General features: G+C 40.6%; 1 protein-coding gene across 3 annotated transcripts in view; it reads left to right on the forward strand.

Annotated features, from left to right (window-relative positions):
• TBCE (tubulin folding cofactor E) overlaps positions 1–24,939 on the forward strand; it is an 89,292-nt gene that overhangs the window by 12,043 nt on the left and 52,310 nt on the right. For all 3 annotated transcript variants that reach the window (XM_019953901.2, XM_019953902.2, XM_019953903.2), the window contains one exon: positions 15,704–15,834. In XM_019953901.2, the coding sequence (XP_019809460.2) occupies positions 15,735–15,834 (100 nt within the window). In that variant the 5' untranslated portion in view covers positions 15,704–15,734. Of the gene's footprint in view, positions 1–15,703; positions 15,835–24,939 lie in introns of those variants that run through there.

Raw genomic sequence — 24,939 nt, forward strand, 5'->3', positions numbered from 1 at the left:
AGGAGAAATATCAATAACCTCAGATATGCAGATGACACCACTCTTATGGCAGAAAGTGAAGAGGAACTAAATAGAGTCTTGATGAAAGTGAAAGAGGAGAGTGAGAAAGTTGGCTTAAAGCTCAACATTCAGAAAACTTTCCTCCTAGAACTGCTTTTAGTGTGTCTCATAGTCTTTGGATCATGTTTTTGTTTTCATTTGTCTCTGGCTATTTTTTTATTTCCTCTGTGATTTCTTCAGTGATCCATTGGTCATTTGGTAGCATATTCTTTAGCCTCCATGTTGCTTTACAGTTTTTTTTTTTTCCTTGCAGTTGATTTCTAATCTCATGGCGTTGTGGTTAGAAAAGATGCGTGATATGATTTCAGCTTTCTTAAATTTATCAAGGCTTGCTTTGTGGCTCAGTATGCGGTCAGTCCTGGTCAATGTTCCATGTTCACTTGAAAAGAATGTGTATTCTGCTGCTTTTGCATGGAATGCTCTATGTTGTTGTCCAGTCGCTCAGTTGTGTCCGACTCTTTGCAACCCCGTGGACTGCCGCAAGCCAGGTTTCCCTGTCCTTCACTGTCTCCAGGAGTTTGCTCCAACTCATGTCCATTGAGTTGATGATGCCACCCAACCACCTCATCCTGTCGCCCCCTTCTCCTGTGTGTCTTCTCCTCCTAATGTGTCGTTTAAGTCTGGTGTTTCCTTATTGATTTTTCTGTCTGCATGGTCTGTCTGTTGATGTAAGTGGGGTATTAAATTCCCCCACTGTTATTGTGTTACTGTCAATTTCTCCATTTATGTCTCTTAACGTTTGTCATAATTCTTGAGGTACTCACGTGTTGGATGCATATATATTTAGAATTGTTTTATCTTGCTCTTGGACTAATGCCTTGATCATTATGTAGTGTCTTTCTTTGTCTCTCATAGCAGTTTTTATTTTAAAGTTTATTTTCTCTGATATGAGTATTGCTTATCCAGCTTTCTTTTGGTTTCCATTTGCATAGAAAGCCTTTTTCCATCTCCTCACTTTCAGTCTGTACGTGTCCCTAGATGTGAAGTGTATCTTTTGTAGAGAGCATATATAAGGGTCTCGTTTTTGTATTCATTCAGCCAGTGTGTCTTTTGGTTGGAGCATTTAATCCATTTTTGTTTAAGATAATTAGTAATAGGTATTTCTTATTGCCATTTTGTTAAATTGTTTTGGATTTGTTTTTGTAGGTCTGTTTTCTTTCCTTGCTCTTTTGTTCTCCTGTGATTTGGTGACTGACTTTAGTGTTGTGTTCGGATTCCTTTTTCTTTTTGTGTGTGTTTATTGTAAGTTTTCAGATTGTGGTTACTGTGAGGTTTTTTTGTTTTGTTTTATTTTTTGGCCACACCATTTGGCTGTGGGATCTTAGTTGCCTGACCAAGGATCAAACCTGGACCCACTGCAGTGAAAACAGAGTGGTAACCACTGGACCACTAGAGAATTCCCACCATGAGGTTTTGATATAGCAGTCTACTATACTAGATTGTTTTAAGTTGCTGGTCACTTAATTTCAAATGTGTTCCCAATATTCTGCATCTGAAGTTTTCTCTTCTCATGATTGCTGATCTTGATACCATATTCATGTGTGAATGTTTTCCTCCCTTTACTGTATGTTTGGCTTTACCAGTGAACTTCCTCATTTATAATTTTTTTGTTTCTAATTGTAGCATTTTCTTTCCCATATGGAAAAGTTCTTTAGCATTTGTTGTAAAACTGGTTTCGTGGTACTGAATTCACTTAGCTTTTTTTTTCTTTTTGCTTGTCTCTGAAGTTTTTTATTTCTCTGGCAAACCTTAACAAGAGCCTTGCTGGTTAAAAGTATTCTTGAGTGTGGGTTTTTCCTTTTCGTTACTTTAAATATATTGTGCCAGTCCCTTCTGGCCTGCAGAGTTTCTGCTGAAAAATCAGCTGTTACCCTATGGGGATTCCCTTGTATGTTATTGTTGCTTTTAATATTTTCTTTTTGTCAGTTTGATTAACATGTGTCTCAGTGTGTTCTTCCTTGGGTTAATCCTATTTGGGACTCTCTGCACTTCCTGGACTTGAGTGTTTCTTTTTCCATGTTAGGAAAGTTTTCACTATTATCTCTTCAGATATTTTCCCAGGCCTTCTCTCTCTCTCCTCCTTCTAGGACTCCTGTGCTGCAGATGTTGGTGCATTTATTGCTGTCCCAGAGGTCTCCTCGGAGAAGGCAATGGCAACCCACTCCAGTACTCTTGCCTGGAAAATCCCATGGACGGAGGAGCCTGGTAGGCTGCAGTCCATGGGGTTGTGAAGAGTCAGACATGACTGAGAGACTTCACTTTCATTTTTCACTTTCATGCATTGGAGAAGGCAGTGGCAACCCACTCCAGTGTTCTTGCCTGGAGAATCCCAGGGACGGGGGAGCCTGGTGGGCTGCCACCTATGGGGTCACACGGAGTCGGACACAACTGAAGCGACACAGCAGCAGCAGCAGAGGTCTCCTAGACTGTCCTCATTTGTTTTCATTCTTTATTCTGTTCCACAGCAGTGATTTCCATCAGTCTCTGCCTTCCAGCTCACTCACTTGTTCTTCTGTCTCATTTACTCTGTTTATTCCTTTTAGTGTCCTTTTGATTGCAGTTATTATATTGTTCATCTCAGTTTGTTCTTTAAAGCTTCTAGCTCTTTATTAAATGTTTGTTGTATCCTCTTGGTCTGTGCCCCTCGTCTTTTTCTGGGATCTTGGACCATCTTTACTGTCATCACTTTGAATTTTTTTTTGGGTAGAGTGCCTGTCTCCACTCTGCTTAGTTGTTCTTCGCGGGTTTTACCTTGTTGCTTCCTCTAGAGTTTATTTCTCTGATGATGTCTCATTTTGTCTTAACTTTCTCTGTGTGGCCTCTGTCCCTCAGGCTGCAGGATTGTCATTTTTCTTGGTTCTGATGTCTGCCTCCTGGTGGGTGAAGTTTATCTTTGTGCTTGTGCATTCTTCCTGGCAGGAGGGACTGGTTCTTGCCCACAGGTGGGTGGAGCTGGGTCTTGTCCCTCTGGTGGGCAGGGCCATCTCAGTGGGAGTGTTTATAGGTGACTGTTGTCTTTGGATGACTCGGCAACCTTCTGCTGATGGGTGGGACTGTGTCCCACTTTTTGGTTGGTTGTCCTGAGGTATCCCAGCAGTGGAGCCTGGGTCTTGCTGCCAAAATGGTGATCTTTGGGAGAGTTCACACTGGTGAGTATTCGTTGGGGCATCTGCAATCAGTTTTTGCCCCCAAGGTGAGTTACTGCCAACCCCTGCTCCCCAGGAGACCTTCTGAGACCTGCAGGTAGGTCTGGCCAAGGCTTCTGTGGAGTCGGTGCTTTGTACTGGGGGTCCCAGTACACGTGAAAGCCTGCACACAGCTGGGAAGACCCAGCACAGCCAAAAAAATTTTTAAAAAGAACTGGGAAAAAAAAAACAAACCCAAACGCTAGAATTTCATATGAAACCATTTTTGTGAAATAAAGTTATCAAAATACTTTAAAAATGGTAGTATAATAGTATGTGTGTTTGTTTTCTGTTTTGTTCTTGGCCACTCTGTGCTGCCTGCAGGGTCTCAGTTCCCCAGCCAGGGACTGAACTGGTGCCGCCTGCAGGGGAAGTGCGGAATTGTAACCCCGGGTCTGACAGAGAAGTCCCTTCACTGTGTGTGTGTTTTACTAATATAGTAAGTAACATTCTGGTGGCAGGTGTAATAAATATTATAATTTCAAAGGGGTAATGAATGTAACATTTATTTTGAGATAGCATACCCTTTATTTAGGAAGAGACATTGTGGCAAAGGCTCAGTAACTGAACTTGTGGTCTCAAGGGTCCTTTCTGGGAAGATATATGCAGTACTGTGAATGTCACTAAAACTTGCTGGGATAGGCTTATTATTTGAATGGAAATATATCTTTGTTCAAAACAATCCAACATAAAATTTGTGAGATTGATAGTGTGTATCAGGAAGATACATATACTTGTTTGCAGCCAAGAGTATTGGCATTAGAGTGTTAAGCATAAATGAGAAAAGGAGAGAGAGAAAGAAGAGATCTATAGATCATACGATAAGAGGGAGAGTAAGGTTGTTGCTCTCCAGATTGTAAAAGTAGCACAAAAATAAGATAGAGGTGTGATGGACGATTTCAGTGATCTTAAATTCTGGCAGAGATCCTTTCCTTCCTAGGGACAAGACCATTTTTTTTTTTTTTTTTTTTTTTGAATCACTGCAGATGGTGACTGCAGCCGTGAAATTAAAAGACGCTTACTCCTTGGAAGGAAAGTTATGTCCAACGTAGATAGCATATTCAAAAGCAGAGACATTACTTTGCCAATAAAGGTCCGTCTAGTCAAGGCTATGGTTTTTCCTGTGGTCATCTATGGATGTGAGAGTTGGACTGTGAAGAAGGCTGAGCGCCGAAGAATTGATGCTTTTGAACTGTGGTGTGGGAGAAGATTCTTGCAAGTCCCTTGGACTGAAAGGAGATCCAACCAGTCCATTCTGAAGGAGATCAGCCCTGGGTGTTCTTTGGAAGGAATGATGCTAAAGCTGAAACTGCAGTACTTTGGCCATCTCATGCAAAGAGTTGACTCATTGGAAAAGACTCTGATGCTGGGAGGGATTAGGGGCAGGAGAAGGGGACGACAGAGGATGAGATGGCTGGATGGCATCACTGACTCGATGGACGTGAGTCTGAGTGAACTCTGGGAGTTGGTGATGGACAGGGAGGCCTGGCGTGCTGCGATTCATGGGGTCGCAAAGAGTTGGACACGACTGAGTGACTGAACTGAACTGAAGTTCTTGGAAAAAACAAAATGAGAGAAAAGATTCCTTTGGTTTGAAATCTCATTGACAAGGAGGAAGAAACAAGTGAAGTAGGAGACCCTGAATGTTGCAGGAAAAGAAACTACTGTTTTTGAGTCTCTCCAGACAAAATGTTGAGTAGAATCGAACTGTGTTTTGGGTATCAGGAAAGTATATTTTAAAAACAGAGAATTACTGTACTTTTAGGATTCAGTGTCCCAGTCAAAGCTGAATCAAAGTTCTATAAAATCTAAAATTTGGGGGTCAAATTTTAAATTATTTTTAAAATTCTAGTAAAATACAGACAATATAAAATTTACCATCTTAACCTTTTTTAAATGTATAGTAGTGTTGCTGCTACTGCTGCTAAGTCGCTTCAGTCGTGTCTCACTCTGTGCGACCCCATAGACGGCAGCCCACCAGGCTCCCCCATCCCTGGGACTCTCCAGGCAAGAACGCTGGAGTGGGTTGCCATTTCCTTCTCCAATGCATGAAAGTGAAAAGGGAAAGTGAAGTCGCTCAGTCGTGTCCGACTCCTAGTGACCCCAGGGACTGCAGCCCACCTGGCTCCTCCGTCCATGGGGTTCTCCAGGCAAGAGTACTGGAGTGGGCTGCCATTGCCTTCTCCGTAGCAGTGTTAAGTACATTTATATTATTGGTCAGCTATCAGTACCATCTGTCTTCAGAACACTTTTCATTTTGCCAAATTGAAACTGTCACCATTGAACAACTCATTTCCCTCTTACCACAGCATACAGTAGCCGAGATTCTGCTTTCTGTCTGAAGGTGACTACCCTAGGTACCTCTCTTAAGTGGAATCATACGGTATTTTTCCTTCTGTGACTGGCTTATTTCACTTAGTGTTGTTTTTCTGAGATTCATTCATGTGTCGTGTGGTAGAATTTCCTTCATTTTAAGGCTGAGTAATCCAGTGTCTGTATGTACTGTATTTGTTTTATCCATTCCTCCATCAATGGACATTTGAGTTATTTCCACCTTTTGGCTGTTGTGAATAATACTCCTGTGAATATCTGGGTGTGCAGATGTCTGCTTATGTCTCTCCATTCAGTTCTTTTCAAATTATTTTATTTGAGGAATTGTGTAGCATCTCATCATTAAGACCATGCAGAAAACAGTTTAGATTTTAAAGCCCAACTAAGAAAAAGATCAATAAACCAATAGGAAATTGACAAAGGATTCTGAACATGCAGTTCACAGAAAAGGAGATCAAAATTAATAGATGCTTAGTTCTCCTCATAAGAGGAAATGCAAATAAAATACATATTTCATTTATCAGACTGACAGGTAACTAAAAGGGTGTTAATATTCTGTGAAGGGCAAGGTTGTGATGATATGGGGGCTTATATACAGCTAATGGAGTTATATAGGGTCAGCCTCTAGAAAGGGGCGTTTGTAATCACTTATCAGAATTAAAAATGCACATACCCGTTGACTTAGCAGTACCCATTTTGAGAATGTTTCCTACAGATATTTTTTGCACAGCTGTAAAAGATAAATATATAGGATTAATACTTGACGTATTGTTTGCAGTAGCAAAAACTTGGGAGTAACCTAAATGTCCATCAGCTTGAAGACTAGTTATATAAATTGTTCAGTTCAGTTCAGTCGCTCAGTCGTGTTCAACTCTTTTCGACCCCATGAATCGCAGCACGCCAGGCCTCCCTGTCCATCACCAACTCCCGGAGTTCACTCACACTCACGTCCATCGAGTCAGTGATGCCATCCAGCCATCTCATCCTCTGTCGTCCCCTTCTCCTCCTGCCCCCAATCCCTCCCAGCATCAGAGTCTTTTCCAATGAGTCAAATCTTCGAATGAGGCCAAAGTACTGGAGTTTCAGCTTTAGCATCATTCCTTCCAAAGAAATCCCAGAGCTGATCTCCTTCAGAATGGACTGGTTGGATCTCCTTGCAGTCCAAGGGACTCTCAAGAGTCTTCTCCAACACCACAGTTCAAAAGCATGTTATATCTATACAAATCCTATGCAGCTATAAAAAATTTAAACGCTCCTGATATGGCTCTGGATAAGTCTGTAGGATGTATTATTGAATGAAAATACAAGGAATAGAATCACACATATAGTATGCCATCATCTGTGTAAAGAAAGAAAAGAATATGTTTGCTTATATGTGCATAAAATATGTATGGAAGTATCTATAAGATACAAATAAAGCTGTTGTCAGTGGTAAGGGAGAATGACTATTCAAAATTTAGGTGAAAAAGATATGCATAGAAAAAAGCAAAGGGGATTACTAAAATAGAGGAAGAGAGAGTTCTAAACCAATGACTTAGATCCTCTAACACACCTCTTAAGAAAAATAGCAGAAGCTCAAAATCAACATGTGAAAAAACTTAAAAGCTTTTAGGATTGATTTAGACTAAAAACTAGTATAAGAAAACCAACTCCTTGGGTATAGTAACACATTTCTTTCTTTTTTGTTGCTTTTAGTAATATATTTTTTAAAAACTAAATCTTAAACTATTTTTTGGCTGCGCCACTTAACCTGAAGGCTTAGTTCCCCAACCAGGGATTTAACCTGGGCCCCCAGCAGTTGAAGGTCAGAGGTCTACCCACTGGACTGCCAGGGGTCCAAATCCTAAACATTTTTAGATATATATAAAAAAAGAAAAATGCAATAGTCTTCCTTATCTGTGGAGGTTATGTTCTGAAACAACCAGTGGATTCCTGAAGCTGCAGATAGTACCTCTAATTATAGTGTTTCCCCCTCAAGTTTGTTTATGAATTAGACATGGTAAGAGATTAACAATAATGATAACATAGAACAATTGTAGTCATATAAAAGTAATAAAAGTTGTGTGAGTATGGTTTCTCAGTCTCAAGATATCTTATTACTGTAAAAGTTTAATGCCTTTTTCATTTAAGCACTTACCATGCATGTGGTCAAATTGTCAACATCTGTTGGATCATAGAAAAAGCAAGAGAATTTTAGAAAAACAGCTACTTCTGCTTCATTGACTATGCTAAAGCCTTTGACTGTGTGGATCACAACAAACTCTGGAAAATTCTTAAAAGAGATTGGATACCAGACTACCTTATCTGCCTCCTGAGAAACCTGAATGATGGTCAAGAAGCGTTAGAACCAGACCTGGAACAACAGACTGGCTCCAAATTGGGAAAGGACTATGTCAAGTCTGTATATTGTCACGCTGCTTATTTAGCTTATATACAGAGTACATCATGTGAAATGCTGGGCTGGACGAAGCACAGGCTGGAATCAAGATTGCCAAGAGAAATATCAATAACCTCAGATGTGCAGCTGACACCACCCTTATGGCAGAAAGTGAAGAAGAACTAAAGAGCCTCTTGATGAAAGTGAAAGAGGAGAATGGAAAAGTTGGCTTAAGGCTCAATATTCAGAAAACGAAGATCATGGCATCTGGTCCCATCACTTCATGGCAAATAGATGGGGAAATAGTGGAAACAGTGTCAGACTTTATTTTTTGGGGCTCCAAAATCACTGCAGATGGTGACTGCAACCATGAAATTAAAAGACACTTGCTCCTTGGAAGAAAAGCTATGACCAACCTAGACAGCATATTAAAAAGCAGAGACATTACTTCACCAGCAAAAGTCCATCTGGTCAAAGCTATGGTTTTTCCAGTAGTCACGTGTGGATGTGAGAGTTGGACTATAAAGAAAGCTGAGTGCCAAAGAATTGATGCTTTTGAACTGTGGTGTTGGAGAAGACCGTGAGAGTCCCTTGGACTGCAAGGAGATCCAACCAGTCCATCATAAAGGAGATCAGTCCTGAATATTCATTGGAAGGACTGATGTTGAAGCTGAAACTCCAATACTTTGGCCACCTGATGTGAAGAACTGACTCATTGGAAAAGACCCTGATGCTGGGAAAGATTGAAGGCGGAGGAGAAGGGGGTGACAGAGGATGAGATAGTTGGATGGCATCCCTGACGCAATGGATGTGAATTTGAGTAGGCTCCAGGAGTTGATGATGGACAGGGAAGCCTGGCGTGCTGCAGTCCATGGGGTCGCAAAGAGTTGGATATGACTGAGGGACTGAATTGAACTGAAGCCTTCTTCCCCATTCCTCCTCTGTTTGATTGACAGGATTATGTCTCCTGACTGACTGTATTTTGATTTCAGTGAAACATTTCACAAAGTTCATGACATTCTTGAATGTGAGGTGGGTAATAAAAAGGCTTGTAAGTGAAAAGTTTTAACTCATGGGTTTCTGTCTTTGGTTAGAGTCTTATATTCTTTTCTGTCTTCGTTTTTACAAAACTACACAGGAGAGAGAGTTAATATGTTGGACTATTTGATGTTAAATATATATGAATGTAAAGTTCTACATTTATAATAATGATATAATGTATTAAATTCCTGCCTCAAACATTAGTTATACAAATACAGAATAGAGAAGGCCTGATTTGAAAGCTCTTGATGAGGATTCCTGAGAAATAAACAAGTAGATTTTCTCTTGGTGTCAGTGATAGTACTTCTTTTTTGACGAATAAATTGGTCATGGCTTTCTAGAATCTTAAGTGTATTTATTTACTTGGAATAATTGTCTCAAGAATTTTTCCTATGAAAATATTTAAGAGGATACGAATAGTTTTAAAAGATATTTTTAGCTGTTTTCTTTGGAATAGTAAATAATAAAAACATAACAATAGAGAAGCGATTAAATTGTGTTATCTACATGTCAAGAGTAAATTAGTTACTATGATTCTGTGGCTGTATAGAAAAATGTTGGCAGAATGTTAAATAGAACAGAAATTATATATCTGTTTCTATTGTAATGAAATTCTGTTTACATGTTAATGAGACTTGAAAGGACTTTTAAAACTATTGAGAACTGTTTTTTAGTGTAATGTAATAATATATGCATGCTCAGTCACTCAGTTGTGGTCGACTCTTTGCAACCCTGTGGAGTATGTCCTCCAGGCTCCTAGGAGTCCATGGGATTTTCCAGCCAAGAATACCGGAGTGGGTTGCCATTTCCTATTACAGGGAAGGTAATAATTAAATAGTGAAATTTAAGCATTTTAATTTTATGATCAGAAAGTGATATAGTTTATTTCCTTGCAGTCTTAATAACAAGCAGCAGTCTTTCCCATGAAAAGGAGAAAAAGTGAAATGTAATATTAGGCTATATTATTAGAGGTGTGATGTTCAGACCATTGAACCCACACAGGTCATCACATTTGGAATATGGTTTTCAGTTTTAGGTGTTTTGCTTTTGTTTTTATTGTAGTGTAATTGGTTTACAATGTTGTGTTAGTTTCTGGTGTACAAGTGTTTTCATATTAAGAAAAGAATCTGTAAATGAATCATGGAGGAGATCTTGGAATTCACATGAGGACGGAGGTGGGAATGTTTACCCTGTTAATGGGTTTTGGAAGGTGGGGACAGGAAGAGGAGAAAGGGGAAGTAGTAATATAATTGACACCACCCTTATGGCAGAAAGTGAAGAGGAACTAAAAAGCCTCTTGATGAAAGTGAAAGTGGAGAGTGAAAAAGTTGGCTTAAAGCTCAACATTCAGAAAACGAAGATCATGGCATCCAGTCCCATCACTTCATGGGAAATAGATGGGGAAACAGTGGAAACAGTGTCAGACTTTATTTTTCTGGGCTCCAGCATCACTACAGATGGTGACTGCAGCCATGAAATTAAAAGATGCTTACTCCTTGGAAGGAAAGTTATGACCAACCTAGATAGCATATTCAAAAGCAGAGACATTACTTTGCCAACAAAGGTTCATCTAGTCAAGGCTATGGTTTTTCCAGTGGTCATGTATGGATGTGAGAGTTGGACAGTGAAGAAGGCTGAGTGCCGAAGAATTGATGCTTTTGAATTGTGGTGTTGGAGAAGACTCTTGAGAGTCCTTTGGACTGCAAGGAGACCCAACCAGTCCATTCTGAAGGAGATCAGCCCTGGGATTTCTTTGGAAGGAATGATGCTGCAGCTGAAACTCTAGTACTTTGTCCATCTCCTGTGAACAGCTGACTCACTGGAAAAGATTCTGATGCTGGGAGGGATTGGGGGCAAGAGGAGAAGGGGATGACAGAGGATGAGATGGCTGGATGGCATCACTGACTCGATGGACATGAGTCTGAGTGAACTCCGGGAGTTGGTGATGGATAGGGAGGCCTGGCGTGCTGCGATTCATGGGGTCGCAAAGAGTCAGACACGACTGAGCGACTGATCTGATCAAATATTTAAATGTCAGCTGGAAAAGGGAATAGTTGTTTCTTTTAGCTGCAGAGGGCAGTACTAATATCAGTGGGTGGAAATAACAGCAAACAGGCTGTGGAGTCCAGGGTGGACCAGTAACTAACATCCAGTGGATCTGACAGCAGGATACAGGGACTAACTGGGTGACTGGCCAGAGGGAGAAGAAACCAAGGCGTAGGGCACCAAGACAAGGAGCCAGTCTCTAGTTCCTTCCAGAAGGTCACAGTATAAAGAAACAATTACTAGAAGAGTTAAGAGACTAGACAGGATCATCAAAAATACATAATGCAGGGAATTCTCTGCTGGTCCAGTGGTTAGGAGTTCACACTTTCACTTCTCGTGGCCCAGATTCAATCCCTGATTGGGTAACTAAGATCCCACAAGGTGCAGGATGCTGCCAAAAAAAAAAAAATCATAATGTAGAACCAGTTATTAACTGACCTTGGCTACCATATAACAGATGATCTCGGATCCTTTGGGCACAACATACAGATGGGAATGAATAGAATTGTTACTAGAGATCAAGTAGAATTGAGCAGGTGAAGGAACTTTAAACTTTTGTAAATTAATTATATGTATTAAAGGAAAATGAGGATCACTTCTGCCATTTATGCCACTTGGTTTCCTAGTCACCAGTTGACCACTGCCCCTTTCTTCTTATCCAGACATCTTGCTGTGAGCGTGATCTATAAAGTGGTCTCCTTAGGCCAAGCCCCATCAAGAACTTCAGACTTACTGTGAGGCTTAGTTGTGAGTGTCTGGGTTTGGATAGCCCGCATGCACTCTAGTTCAAGGAACCAAGATTCGGACTTCTACTAGAACTTCTTGTAGGAATGGTGGTCTATAGTGACCTTACTAGTTTTCTCCTTGGGGACTAGAACTTCACATCAGGGCCCTACCTACTGACTAGACCTCTTAGCTGCATGACTCCACGTGTGTCTGAGCTTGCTAAACCATGGCTTCCCACACCTGCCCTCATCTTCCTGTTGACTTTTCTTCAGATTATCTGAACTGTTTTGCTTCTTCCCACCAATTTGAGGCTCCGGGCTGATTTCCCTTTTGCTTTTCAAACCTGCCAGGCAAGTTTAGATCTAGATGTTGGCTCCTCCTGACTGCCCTGTCCGCCCATGTTTGTCTTTCTTTCTTTGCTTTTGTTGATGCCCTTTGATAATCAAACTGTCAAAATTCAGCCTCCCCTCCCCTGCGCCCTTTTTTTTTTTTTTCTTCTTGCAGTACTTGCCTTATTGCAGTGTGCAGTGTTCTGGAATCAAACACAACATCTCAAGAGGTTTGCCTGTATTTTTTTTTTATCATTTATTTATTGTTTTTATTAAATGGAACTATAGTTGTTTTGCAGTGTTGTGTTAATTTCTGCAGTACCACAAGTTGGTTCAGTTACACACACACACACACACACACACACATATATATACATGCATTCTTTTTTAAAATATTTTTTTCCATTATGGTTTATCATAGGATATTGAATATAACTCTTTGTGCTATACCAGTAGGACCTTCGGAGAAGGCAATGGCACCCCACTCCAGTACTCTTGCCTGGAAAATCCCATGGATGGAGGAGCCTGGTAGGCTGCAGTCTATGTGGTCGCTAAGAGTCACATACGACTGAGCGACTTCACTTTCACTTTCATGCATTGGCGAAGGAAATGGCAACCCACTCCAGTGTTCTTGCCTGGAGAATCCCAGGGACGGGGGAGCCTGGTGGGCTGCCGTCTATGGGGTCGCACAGAGTCGGACACGACTGAAGTGACTTAGCAGCAGCTTAGCAGCAGTAGGACCTTGTTGTTTATCCATTGTGTATATAAAAACTTAACATCTACTAACCCAAGGATTCCACTCCATCACTCCCCTTGGCCACCACCAACTTGTTCTCTGGGTCTGTGATTCTGTTTCATAGATAAGTTCGTTTCTGTCATATTTTAGATTCCACATACAAGTGATATCATGTGGTGTTTTCTTCCTCTTTCTGACTGACTTCACTTAGTATGATAATCTCTTGTTATGATAATCTCATGGATAGTCATCCATGTTGCTGCAAAGGGCATTATTTCCTTCTTTTGGACTGAGTGGTATTCCATTGTGTGTATGCACCACATCTTCTTTATCCATTCATCTGTTCATGGACATTTAGGTTGCTTCCATGTCTTGGCTGTTGTGAACAGCGCTGCTGTGAACACAGGGGTGCATGTAACTCTTTGACATATAGGTTTGTTTGGATGTATGTCCCAGAGCGGGATTGCTGGATCATATGATAATCCTGTTTTTAATTCTCTGAGGAACCTCCATACTGTTTTCCACAGTGACTGCACCAACTTACATTCCCACCAGCAGTGTAGGAGGGTTCCCTTTTCTCCACACCCTCTCCAGCATGTATTATTTGTAGACTTTTTAATGATGATCAGTCTAACAGATGTGAGGTGGTACCTTATTGTAATTTTGATTTGCTTTTCTCTAATAATTAGTGATGTTGAGCATCTTTTCATGTGCTTATTGGCCATGTATTTCTTTGGAGGAATGTCTCTTTAGGTCTTCTGCCCAGATTTTGATTGGGTGGTTTGTTTTTGTTGTTGAGTTTTATGAGCTGTTTGTGTACTTTGGAAATTAAGCCCTTGTTGGTCACATCATTTGCAAATATTTTCTCGCATTCCAAAGGTTGTCTTTGTGTTTCGTTTATGATTTCCTTTGCTGTGCAAAAGCTTGTAAATTTGATTAGGCTCCATTTGTTTATTTTTGCTTTTATTTCTAATGCCTTGGGAGACTGAAAGAAAACATTGGTACAGTTTATGTCAGAGAATGTTTTGTCTCTGATCTCTTGTAGGAGTTCTGTGGTGTCATATCTTATATTTAAGTCTTTAAGCCATTTTGTGTTTATTTCTGTATATGATGAGAGTGTGTGTTCTAACTTCATTGATTCATATGCAGCTGTCCAACTTTCTCAACACCACTTGCAGAGTCAGGGGGAAAAGCCAGAAAGAATAAAGGAAAACCAGGTTTTCCTCAGATTCTTTCTTAGAGGTTTCTTCCCTTTCTCTTTTAAATATTGTATTTCCCCAGAGTTCTGTCAGTGATTGCTTTTCTTTTCACCTAGTACACTTCCGATCTCATCCACTGTTATACTGAGGTGATGACTCCCAAATACACAGTTCTAGTGAAAACGTGTCCTTTGAACTAGAGACCTACATCTGTCATGACATTCGATAGACGCCTCAAACAAGTGGTTTTCCCTCCCACACTCGAATCTCCTCTTGTATTACTCATGTTGCTGTTTGGTGCCACCATCTACCCCAGACGCTATCTTGTCTTCCTAGTCTTCAGTTTTACCATTTCTATCCATTTAATCTCCAGACCCTGTTCTAGCTCTTAACTTTCTCCAAAATCCATACCCTTCTCTCAGGTCTAACTCACTGTACTTATACTCTGAGGCAGGAATCATACATGCAGGGTTTACTGGTTGTCACGTGGGGTCCACCGTTTCAGCCAGCATGTGGTTAGTGCTTAGTATGTGTCAAATGAAAGGGTGGATGCCAGTGTCTTGGTTCATTCTTTGCTGGTTTTCACCTGAGTTACAGCACTATTTCCCTAACTGGCCCCTCTGCTTTTTACTTCCTTTCAGTGTGTTGTCTGTACCACCACTGTGTGACATGTCTAAAATATGACTTTTAAAAATCTGTAAATAATTTAATGTGTATTTCTGAAAGGTAAGGTATTTTAAAAAGCCATAACCACTATGCCATTATCATAGCTAAAAATTTCACAATTATTCTTTGACTTTTTAAATTTTAATTTTTGGCCTCACTGTGCAGCATTCGGGATCTTTAGTTCCTTGACCAGAGATCGAAGCTGTGCCCCCTTCAATGAACGTGTGGAATCCTAACCACTGGTCCAGGGAATTCCCCTTTCCATTTTTCCCCCCAAATAAATTGATTTTTAATTGTTACTGGAGACAATTATTCTTGAATATCATCAGCTATCTAGTCAGCGTTCAAATATTTTCTCATAATTTATTTTGAAAATTATTTACAGTTCTTAAGAGTTCAGGTTCCAAACAATGTTCATACATTGCAATTAGCTGACATCTCTTACATTTCCTTTAATCTTTTTTTTCCCCCCTTCCATCTCTTTCTTTTTTATCTGTTGAAAAAACTGACTTATTGAAGTGGGAGTTGGATCTAGTGATCATTCCTCGAGAGATGATGCTTTTCTCTTGGGCCCCCTATTGTTAGGGTTCTAAATTTGTCATCATACATATGTGTTCCTTCCTGGCTCTGTGGATTTGTGTGTTTCTACTTCCTGGGCAGAGAATGATGCCTGTGTTGCATGTTTTCTTTCCCTTTTCTCTGTCACCTTGATCCCCCTCTCTTTTCCTTCCCTTCCCATCCTTAGTAAAAGTACACAGTCATGTGATGTGAGCTAACTAGAGTTAAGCAAGGTTTTTTTTTAATGCATTAAATTATCAAAACGGAGAGTAAAGTAAAATCACATTCTGAGAGTCTGGTACATAAACCCTTAGGTTCTTCTCTTCACCAAAATAGGAAGGCTAAATTGGGTAGAAGCGTTGACCTAATGAGCATCTGCATACAGTTAAAAAAAATTTTTTTTTAAAGAATTTTACTAAGTTCTTGTCAATGTCATGTTTTTTTCCTAGATCTCATATTTTGGATTCTGGCTATGTTATAATGAACAGCACTTCGACATCAGATGTCATTGGTCGGAGAGTTGAAGTTAACGGGGAACATGCAACAGTGCGTTTTTCTGGCCTTGTCCCTCCTGTGGCAGGTAATTTATGACTTTGTGTGTGCGGGTTTATTTTGTAGTTGTTTCTGTTAGGTGTCTCAGTAGAGGTCTGTAATACCAATTTGATGATGCTAACAAGCAAGTTATATATGCTCTGATACACTTTTACTTCAGTGGTATCCATGACTTAATTTGATTATACACTTATCTAATTATTTAATGTTACTATTTTATATTAAGTCATTCTTAAAATATCTTCAGTGTAAACTTTAAACCATAACAAAACTTGAATTCCCATAATCCTAAGCTCAAAAATGAAGTAATATTTTTGAAATTTCTATTATCGTTAATCCATATGTATGTGTAATTCAAATTGATCTGAATACAATTTGTTTTTACCGTTTTTCACTTATGATTTGGTATATATCTATGTTTCTATAGCATTATTTTACTTGTATTTCCTTTTTTATTGAGATAATTAACATATTAGTTTCAGGTGTACAATATAATGATGCAGTATTTGTATATGTTGCCTCTTGGCCACCTATAGGTCCTCTTTGCAAATATTTTCTCCCAGTTTGTGTGTTGACATTTCATTTTGTTTATTGTTCCCTTTGCTGTACAAAAGCTTTTGAGTTTAAGTAGGTCCCATTTGTTTATTTTTGTTTTTATTCCCATTATTCTGGGAGACAGATTGAGAAAAGATATTGCTGCAGTTTATGTTGGAGAGTGTTCTGCTTATGTTTTCCTCTAGGAATTTTATGGTACCCAGTCTCACATTTAGATCTTTAATGCATTTTGAGTTTATTTTTGTGTATGATGTTAAAGAATGATCTAATTTCATTTTTTTTTACGTATAGCTGTCCATTTTTGCCGGCACCATTTGTTGAAGAGACTGTCTTTCCAACATTGCGTGTTCTTGCTGTCTTTGTTATAGATTAAGTGACCATTGGTCCATGGGTTTATCTCTGGACTGTCTATCCTGTTCCATTGATCTATATTTCTGTTTTTGTGCCAGTACCATACTGTTTTGATGACTGTAGCTTTGTAGTATAGTCTTAAATCAGGGAGCCTGGTTCTTCTAGTTCTGTTTTTCTTTCTCAAGATTGCTTTTGCTGTTTGGGATCTTTTGTGTCTCCATACAGATTTTAAGATTATTTTCTAGTTCTGTGGAAAATACCAGTGGTAATTTGGTAGGGATTGCATTGAATCTGTAGATTGCCTTGGGTAATATGGTCATTTTGACAGTACTGAGTCTTCCAATCCATGAATATGGTTTCCATCGGTTGTGTCTTCTTTGATTTCTTTCATCAGCATCTTACAGTTTTCAGAGTATAAATCTTTTGTCTCCTTAGGTTTATTCCTTGGTACTTTATTCTTTGTGATAAGATGGTAAGTGAAATTGTTTCTTGAATTTCTCTTTCTGATCTGTCATTGTTAGTGTATAGAAATGGATTTATTTGTATTTGGCTTGTGAGATCTCAGGTCCCTGACCAGGGACTGAACCCTAGCCATGGCAGTGAAAGCCCAAAGTCCTAACCACAAGGCCGCCAGAGCACTCCTTTACTTATATTTCTTAATGGTTACATTTAGTGTAGTACATAGTTTGTTTAATCATTCTTCCTTTTTAGGCATTAATTTCTAGTTTCTTTTTTTACTTTTGTCAATGACAGTAGTATAGTAGACTTATTTATATGTCTTAGTCAATCAGTCAACAAATATTTAAATACCTTCTATATATCAGGAATTGGCTTAAATGTATACAAGGTATTCAGTGGTAAATTTACACCAGAGGGTCTCAAAATATGGTCCTAAGGAGTATCAACGTCACTTGATTACTTGTTAGCAATGTACATTCTTGGGCCCCACCCCAGAACTACAGAATCAGAAACTCTGGAGTTGGGACCCAGCCATCTGCATTTAAAGAAGCTCTCCAGGGCATTTTACTAGGTTCATTAAGGTTGAGAACCACTGAACTAGATAGTTATGGACTCTGCCTTCATGGACCTAAGATTTACCAGAATATTTAGTATGGAGAGGGTTTCTTCTCTTGTTTTACTTGGATTATTGGTAAATTGAAAGAGAAAATAACATTTAATCTTAAAGCCAGCTGATTAGCAACATTCATGGCTAATTAAGCAGCATTGTGTACCAGTTGCTTTTATATGCTCTCCACTTTGAACATGAACATTATTACAACTCTAAAATTATAACAGCTCTAGAATATAGATGTTATTTTTACAGATGAAGAGACCAAGACTCAGGTCTCAAAGCTTTCCTGTAAAAAGCTGGCATTTGAAACTGTGCTTTTGAGCCCATACCCTTTCTGTTCTCTTGCTTCTCAAGACTATGAATAGTTTACGATACTTGATATATATTGCCAGGTTGCTGTCTGAAAGTAGTGGATCAATGTCCAATTCTTGGAAATTTTGAATGCCCCGGTTCTCTGGGAAGTAGACTGAGATGGAGATTCGCATTTTGGAAGTTTACTATTCAAAAATTGTATTAGGTAGTCCTCTTAGAATTGATAGTAATGCAAGGGAAGGGAAGGGAGCTGGATTGGGCAGAGGGAGAAGTTGGGCCATGAGTGTTCTAGTCTTCTATTTATTTTTAATTTTTGTTTATTTTTGGCCGTGCTGGGTCTTCATTGCTTCACGTGGGCTTTCTCTAGTTGCAGCAAGCATGGGCGATACCCTTTACTATGTTGCGTGGCTTCTCATTGCGATGGTTTCTCTTGCTGCAGAGCAGGGACTCTAGGCGAGCGGGCTTCAGTAGTTGTGGCCGTAGGCCCTGGGGCTCAGGCTCAGTAGTTGTGGCACGTGGGCTTAGTGACTCCATGGCATGTGGAATCTTCCTGGACCAGGGATCAAACCCGTGTCTCCTGTATTGTCAGATGGATTCTTTTTTTTTTTTTTTTTTAGTTTTTTTTTCTTTAATTGAATTTGTTACAGTATTGCTTCTGTTTTAGGTTTTTGACCCCAAGGCATGTGGGACCTTAGCTTCCTCACCGGGGTCGAACCCACACCCTCTGTGTTGGAAGGTGAAGTCTTAACCCCTGGACCACCAGGGAAGTTCCCTGTCAGACGGATTCTTATCCACTGAGCCAGGAAAGTCCAGGTGCCATGATTATTCTAAACCAAGGATTTATCTGATCTTGTGGGGGAACTCTGAAGATGGGATGGCCCTTCACAGTCTTTCATAGTTGAGATGTGATGATCTATCACTGGATTGTGGCTGCCTTAGGAAGGAGGTGTGCTCTGGGCCAAGGTGTTTTCTCCCAGTGGAGACATTTCTAAAAGAGGGCCTGCAGCTGAGTGCCAACTGCCAAAAGCCAGTACTGCCAGCATCCAGGGGGAATTCATTCCAGTTCCTAAAGGCAGATTGGAGTGGCACCTCACAAATACAGTAAGTTAGGTGGAAGCTATTTAATGGTACTTTAACAATATGAAGGGATGTACATTATTAAGTTGCCTGTGACTTGGACACTTTCTTCATGTATGTATTATCAGGCATTTTTCCCCCAGAAAATTATAATTCTGCCAAGAGGGAGCTTCTGTGTATTTACTTTTTATTAATTATATCATTGTATGCAGCATTTTTTTCCATTACTTCAGTTGGTGCTACTTTTGGATTTCTTGTAGAACTCATCTCTGGGATAGGTACAAAGATGCAGAGAAATGGAACACAGATTTAGTACTTACTCCTTATTTCACTGGATGTGGCTGTAGGGCTGTTGGACAACTCAATGAGTTAAAAGCTTAAAAGCACTTAGACCAGTTACTGGTGTTTGCTGAGCACCTGGAATAGCCACGTCTAGCCCTCTGAGTGCTTATTAGGTGCTCAGTTTGTTTGTTGAATGACGGAATGATCTCTCATCCAGTGATGTTGACAGCATCATCCCTGTTTTCTGGATGAGGACATTGAGGCACAGAAAGGTTAAGTAGACCTGAGCTCACCTGGTTAGGAATTCATGAGGAGTTATTCTGACTCTTAACCCCTGAAGTGAAAGTGTTACTTGCTCAGTCGTGTCCTACTCTTTGGGACCCCGGGGACTGTGGCCCCCCAGGCTCCTCTGGTCCACAGAATTCTCCAGGCAAGCATACTGGAGTGGGTTGCCATTTCCTACACCAGGAGATCTTCCCGACCCAGGGATCAAACCAAGGTCTCCCACATTACAAGGAGATTCTTTACTGTCTAATACACCAGGAGATCTTCCCGACCCAGGGATCAAACCAAGGTCTCCCACATTACAAGCAGATTCTTTACCGTCTAAGCCACTGGGAAGCCCTCCCTGAGCTGAGTAAAATGTGAAAGAAACACAAAGGCAGGGCATATTTGGAGCTGTGAAGGGAGGTGTCAGTTCAGGGGAAGGAATGAACCATGGAGTGGGAATTTGATCTGCTGCTCTATGCTACTGATTTCTGGGCTCTGCTGTTTTAGGGCTTTATTTGTTTTATCTGCTTTAGGGCTGCAGTGGGCAGAACTGTGAGCTCAGATTCCAACACTCTACACCTGGTTCCCCAGGTGGCAGGGCCGGGAACTCCCGCAGAGGTTCTGGGCAGGGCCTCTAGAGCGACCTGGGCTGATTGCTGAAAGCAGCTCAGCCCCATCTGCCTTGGCTGATCCTCAGTTCCTCCCCAGGCCTCTCCTTCAGGCCATGGTGTTGGGGAGCAGGGGCAGCCTTCACGAATCCTGTTAACATGGAGTCCAGTTAAGTCCAAGGGGGTGGCTCGCACTAGTATCCGCAGGTAAGATCTCCAGGTGGCCCTGCTTGCATCTGGCTGTCATTTAGGGAAATAATCACTGTTCACAAAAAAGAGCTTCACTCCTTTGCTCCGGTCCGTCTCCTGCTAAAGACACAGACTCTGAACATTTAACAAATGGTGGCTTCACAATTTAGAGGAAGAGCCAGGAGGCACCCAGACCCATGGAAGGAGGACGACAGAGCTGAGGGGTCCCCTTCCTCAGTCCACCCGTATCCTCCCCGCCTGCTCGGTCAGGCCGCTTTGTCTGGGGAACTGATTTTGTTTGGCTTGCTGCTGAAACAGGAGCTGAGGGAGGTCCGTTGTCTGCGGCTGGTAGATGGAGACATCTTTGCCTTCCTTTCTTGGGAGAGTCCAGCTTTAGTACTGAGGACGGATGAGGAGGAAGAAGGGTAGGGGGAAAGGAGACTGCTCAGGAGCCAGGGATGTGCTCTCTCCTCAACTCTGGAACCCAGAAGAGTAACGAGGCCCTTGGAAGAGCCCCATGTTCAGCATGGGTAGTGGCCCTATAGCCCTGTGTGGGGGCCTGGGGGCCCTAATTCCTCTAGCCCCTCATGCCAGGGGACTGGGAGTGATGCCCTTAACCCCGCCCTTCACCTCAGTGTGAACAGCCTTCTCTCAAACTAAGAGTGAGCTCCCTGACCACCCACTTGGGGAGGAATTCATCCCAGCCCCTCTGTGCACTCCCCAGGGTGGTCCTGATGCTCGCAGGCAGCCTTTATTAAACTGTAAAACTCCACAAACCCACTTCACCTCAAGAAAGCAGCGGCTGACAACTTGGGCATCTCACAGATACTGCAAAGTAGAGTACGTGGGCCTCGTGGGGAGTGTCGGATCTTGTGGGACATTCTGGAAGCCTTGCTGCTGTGTTTTCTTTCTCTTTTCTTGGTATTTATTAACATAATATGTGACCATGGTAACAATAGAGGACAGAAAGCCTTATGATGAGAGCAGCTGTGTCCAGCTGTGGGTGTTTCTTGACTCATTGTCTGGTGTGTTTTCTTGGTTAATCCTGCTCATTTCTTCAGTGATGAGACGTTTTCTTCTAGGATACCTTTGATAATTTAACCTTTGCATATTACCTGCTTTCCCCCCGCCCCCCGGTGATCCTTTTGGTTAGATATTGGATTTTCTGGATTTATTCTCTATTTTTCTCCTTACTATTTATTTGTTGGAAAAATTGTCTTGTAAAATTTCCCATATTCTGAATTTTTTAGATTGCATCCCCACGAAGTCATTAATATTTAGTTTTTCTGTCCCATACTTTCCCTGTAGGTTGGTAGTTACATACAGGCTTGATCAGATTAAGGTTTGATATTTTATTTTTTGTGCAGATATTTATGTTGTTGTTTAGTTGCTAAGTCATGTCTGACTCTTTGCGACCCCATGGAGCCCAAGAAAATAAAATCTATCACTGTTTCCACTGTTTCTCCATCTATTTGTCATGAACTGATGGGACCAGATGCCATGATCTTAAATTTTTGAATGTTGAGTTTTAAGCCAGCTTTGTTACTCTCCTCTTTCACCCTCATCAAGAAGCTCTTTAGTTTTTCCTCACTGTCTGCCATTAGAGTGGTATCATCTACATATCTGAGGTTCTTAATGTTTCTCCCAGTAATCTTGTGATTCCAGCTTGTGATTCATCCAGCCTGACATTTTGCATGGTGTACTCTGTAAATAAAGTAACAATATATACAGCCTTGTTGTACTCCTTTCCCAATTTTGAACTAATCAGTTGTTCCATGCCCAGTTCTAACTGTTGCTTTTTGACCTTTATACAGGTTTCTCAGGAGACAGGTAAAGTGGTCTGGTATTCCCATTTCTTTAAGAATTTTCCATAGTTAGTTGTGATCCACACAGTCAAAGGCTTTAGCTTAGGCAATGAAGCAGATGTTTTTCTGGAATTCTCTTGCTTTCTCTATGAGCCACCTAATGTTGGAATTCTCTTGCTTTCTCTATGAGCCAGCTAATGTTGACAATTTGATCTCTGGTTCCTCTGCCTTTTTAAATTCAGCTTGAACATCTGGAAGTTCTTGGCTCACGTACTGCTGAAGCCATGTGAAATGAGCTCAGTTGTTTGGTAGTTTCAGCATTCTTTGGCACTGCTTTTCTTTGGGATTGGAATGAAAGCTTTTTCCAGTCCTGTGGCCACTGCTGAACTTTCTAAATTTGCTAACATTTTGAGTGCAGCACTTTAACAGCATCATCCTTTAGGATTTTAAATAGCTTAACCGGAATTCCATCACCTCCACTAGCTTTGATCATAGTGATGCTTCCTAAGGCCCACTTGACTTCACACTCCAGAGTGTCCAGGCTCTAGGTGAGTGACCCCTAGAGTAACCATTGTGGTTATCTGAGTCATTAAGACCTTTTTTGTATAGTTCTTCTGTGTATTCTTGCCATCTCTTCTTGATCTCGTCTGCTTTTATTAGGTCCTCACCATTTCTGTCCTTTATCTTGCCCATACTTTCATGAAATGTTCCCTTAATGCTTCACTGTGCTTCTCTAAAACATAAACACATTTTCTTAAAAACAGTATGTATACTTTAAACTTTAATTTCGATTCATTTTGTCATATTGGTGAATAGAGTTCTTTTAAACCAATAAGTCAGGTTATTAAAAAACTGTGTTCTTATTAACTTCTTGGTTTACAGTCCTTGAAGATACAAGGTGGAGTAGGTACATTCTTTAATATGGATAATCATATAGTCCTTCAAAATTACATATAATATGATCTTTCAGGGCTTCCCTGGTGCCTCAGTTGGTAAAGAATCCGCCTGAAATGCCGGGGACCTGGGTTTGATCCCTGGGTTGGGAAGATCCCCTGGAGGAGGGCATGGCAACCCGCTCCAGTATTCTTGCCTGGAGAATCCCCATGGACAGAGGAGCCTAGCAGGATGCAGTCCATGGGGTTGCAAAGACTTGGACACAACTGAGCCACTAAGCACACACACATGATCCTTCAACATTACAGGTCTTTTAATCTGCTGTTTATGCCATCAGAATTCTACCCTAGCTTTTTTCTTTTGTAAAAAAAATTATTTTATATTGAAATATAGTTGATTTACATTATTATGTTAATTTCAGGTGTATGGCAAAGTCATTCAGTTATTTATATACATATATCAATTCTTTTTCAGATTCTTTCCCCATATAGGTTATTACAGACTATTGAGTAAAAGTTCCCTGTGCTCTACAGTATCCTTGTTGATTATCTATTTTATATATAGTTGTGTGCATATGTTAATCCCAACCTCATAATTTATCCCTCCCTACCCACCTTTCTCCTTGAGTAACCATAAGTTGGTTTTCTAAGTCTGTGAGTTTGTTTCTGTTTTGTTAATAAGTTCATTCCTATCATTTTTTGTTTATTTTTTCTTTTTTAAAAATTTTAAATTGGACAATAATTGCTTTACAGTGTTGTGTTGGTTTCTGCATACAATAATGCAAATCAGCCGTAAGTATATATTGTATCCTCTTCTTCTGGAGCCTCCCTCATACCCCTTCCTATCATTTTTTAGATTCCCTATGTATGCAGTATCATATGATATTTGTCTTTCTCTGACTTAAATTTACTTAGTATGATAAGATCTATCCATGTTGCTGTAAATGGCATTATTTCATTGTTTTTTATGGCTGAGGAATAGTCCATTTATATATGTTCCATATTTTCTTTACCCATTCCTCTGTTGGTGGACATTTAGGTTGTTTCCATGTCTTAGCTATTGTAAATACTCCTGCAGTGAATATTTGCGTGTATGTATTTTTTTAAACAATTTTTCTGAATTAAAAAAATTTAATTTTATGTACTTCTTTTTGGCTGTGCTGGGTTTTCATTGCTGTGCTTGAGCTTTCTCTAGTTGCAGCAAGTGGGGGCTGCTCTCTAGACGCCTTCTCCACAGAAGCCTCTGTGGGGTGAGGCTTCTCATTGCGGTGGCTTCTCTTGTTGTAGATCATGGGCTCTAGGGCCCGAGGGCTGAGTGGTTGTGGCGCACGGGCTTGGTTGCCCTTTGGTATGGGAAATCTTCCCGGAGCAGGGATCTAATCCTTGTCCCCTGCATTGTCAGGCAGGCTCTTAAGCACTGCACCACCAGGAAAGTCCTCATGTATCTTTTTGAATTATGGTTTTCTTCAGATATATGCCTGGGAGTGAGATTGCTGGATCAAATGGTAAAGCTCTATTTTGAGATCTTCTTTTTAAAAAATTTTTTTTCTGGCTGCCTTATGGGGCTTGCAGGATCTTAGTTCCCCAACCAGGGATTGAACATGGGCCCCGGCGGTGAAAGTGCCCAGTCCTAACCACTGGATCATGAGGGCAATCTCTATTTTTACTTTTTCAAGGAAACTCCATACTGTTCTCTATAGTGGCTATACCAATTTACGT

The sequence above is a fragment of the Bos indicus genome, chromosome 28 (assembly GCF_029378745.1).
Source record: "Bos indicus isolate NIAB-ARS_2022 breed Sahiwal x Tharparkar chromosome 28, NIAB-ARS_B.indTharparkar_mat_pri_1.0, whole genome shotgun sequence".
NCBI lineage: Eukaryota > Metazoa > Chordata > Mammalia > Artiodactyla > Bovidae > Bos > Bos indicus.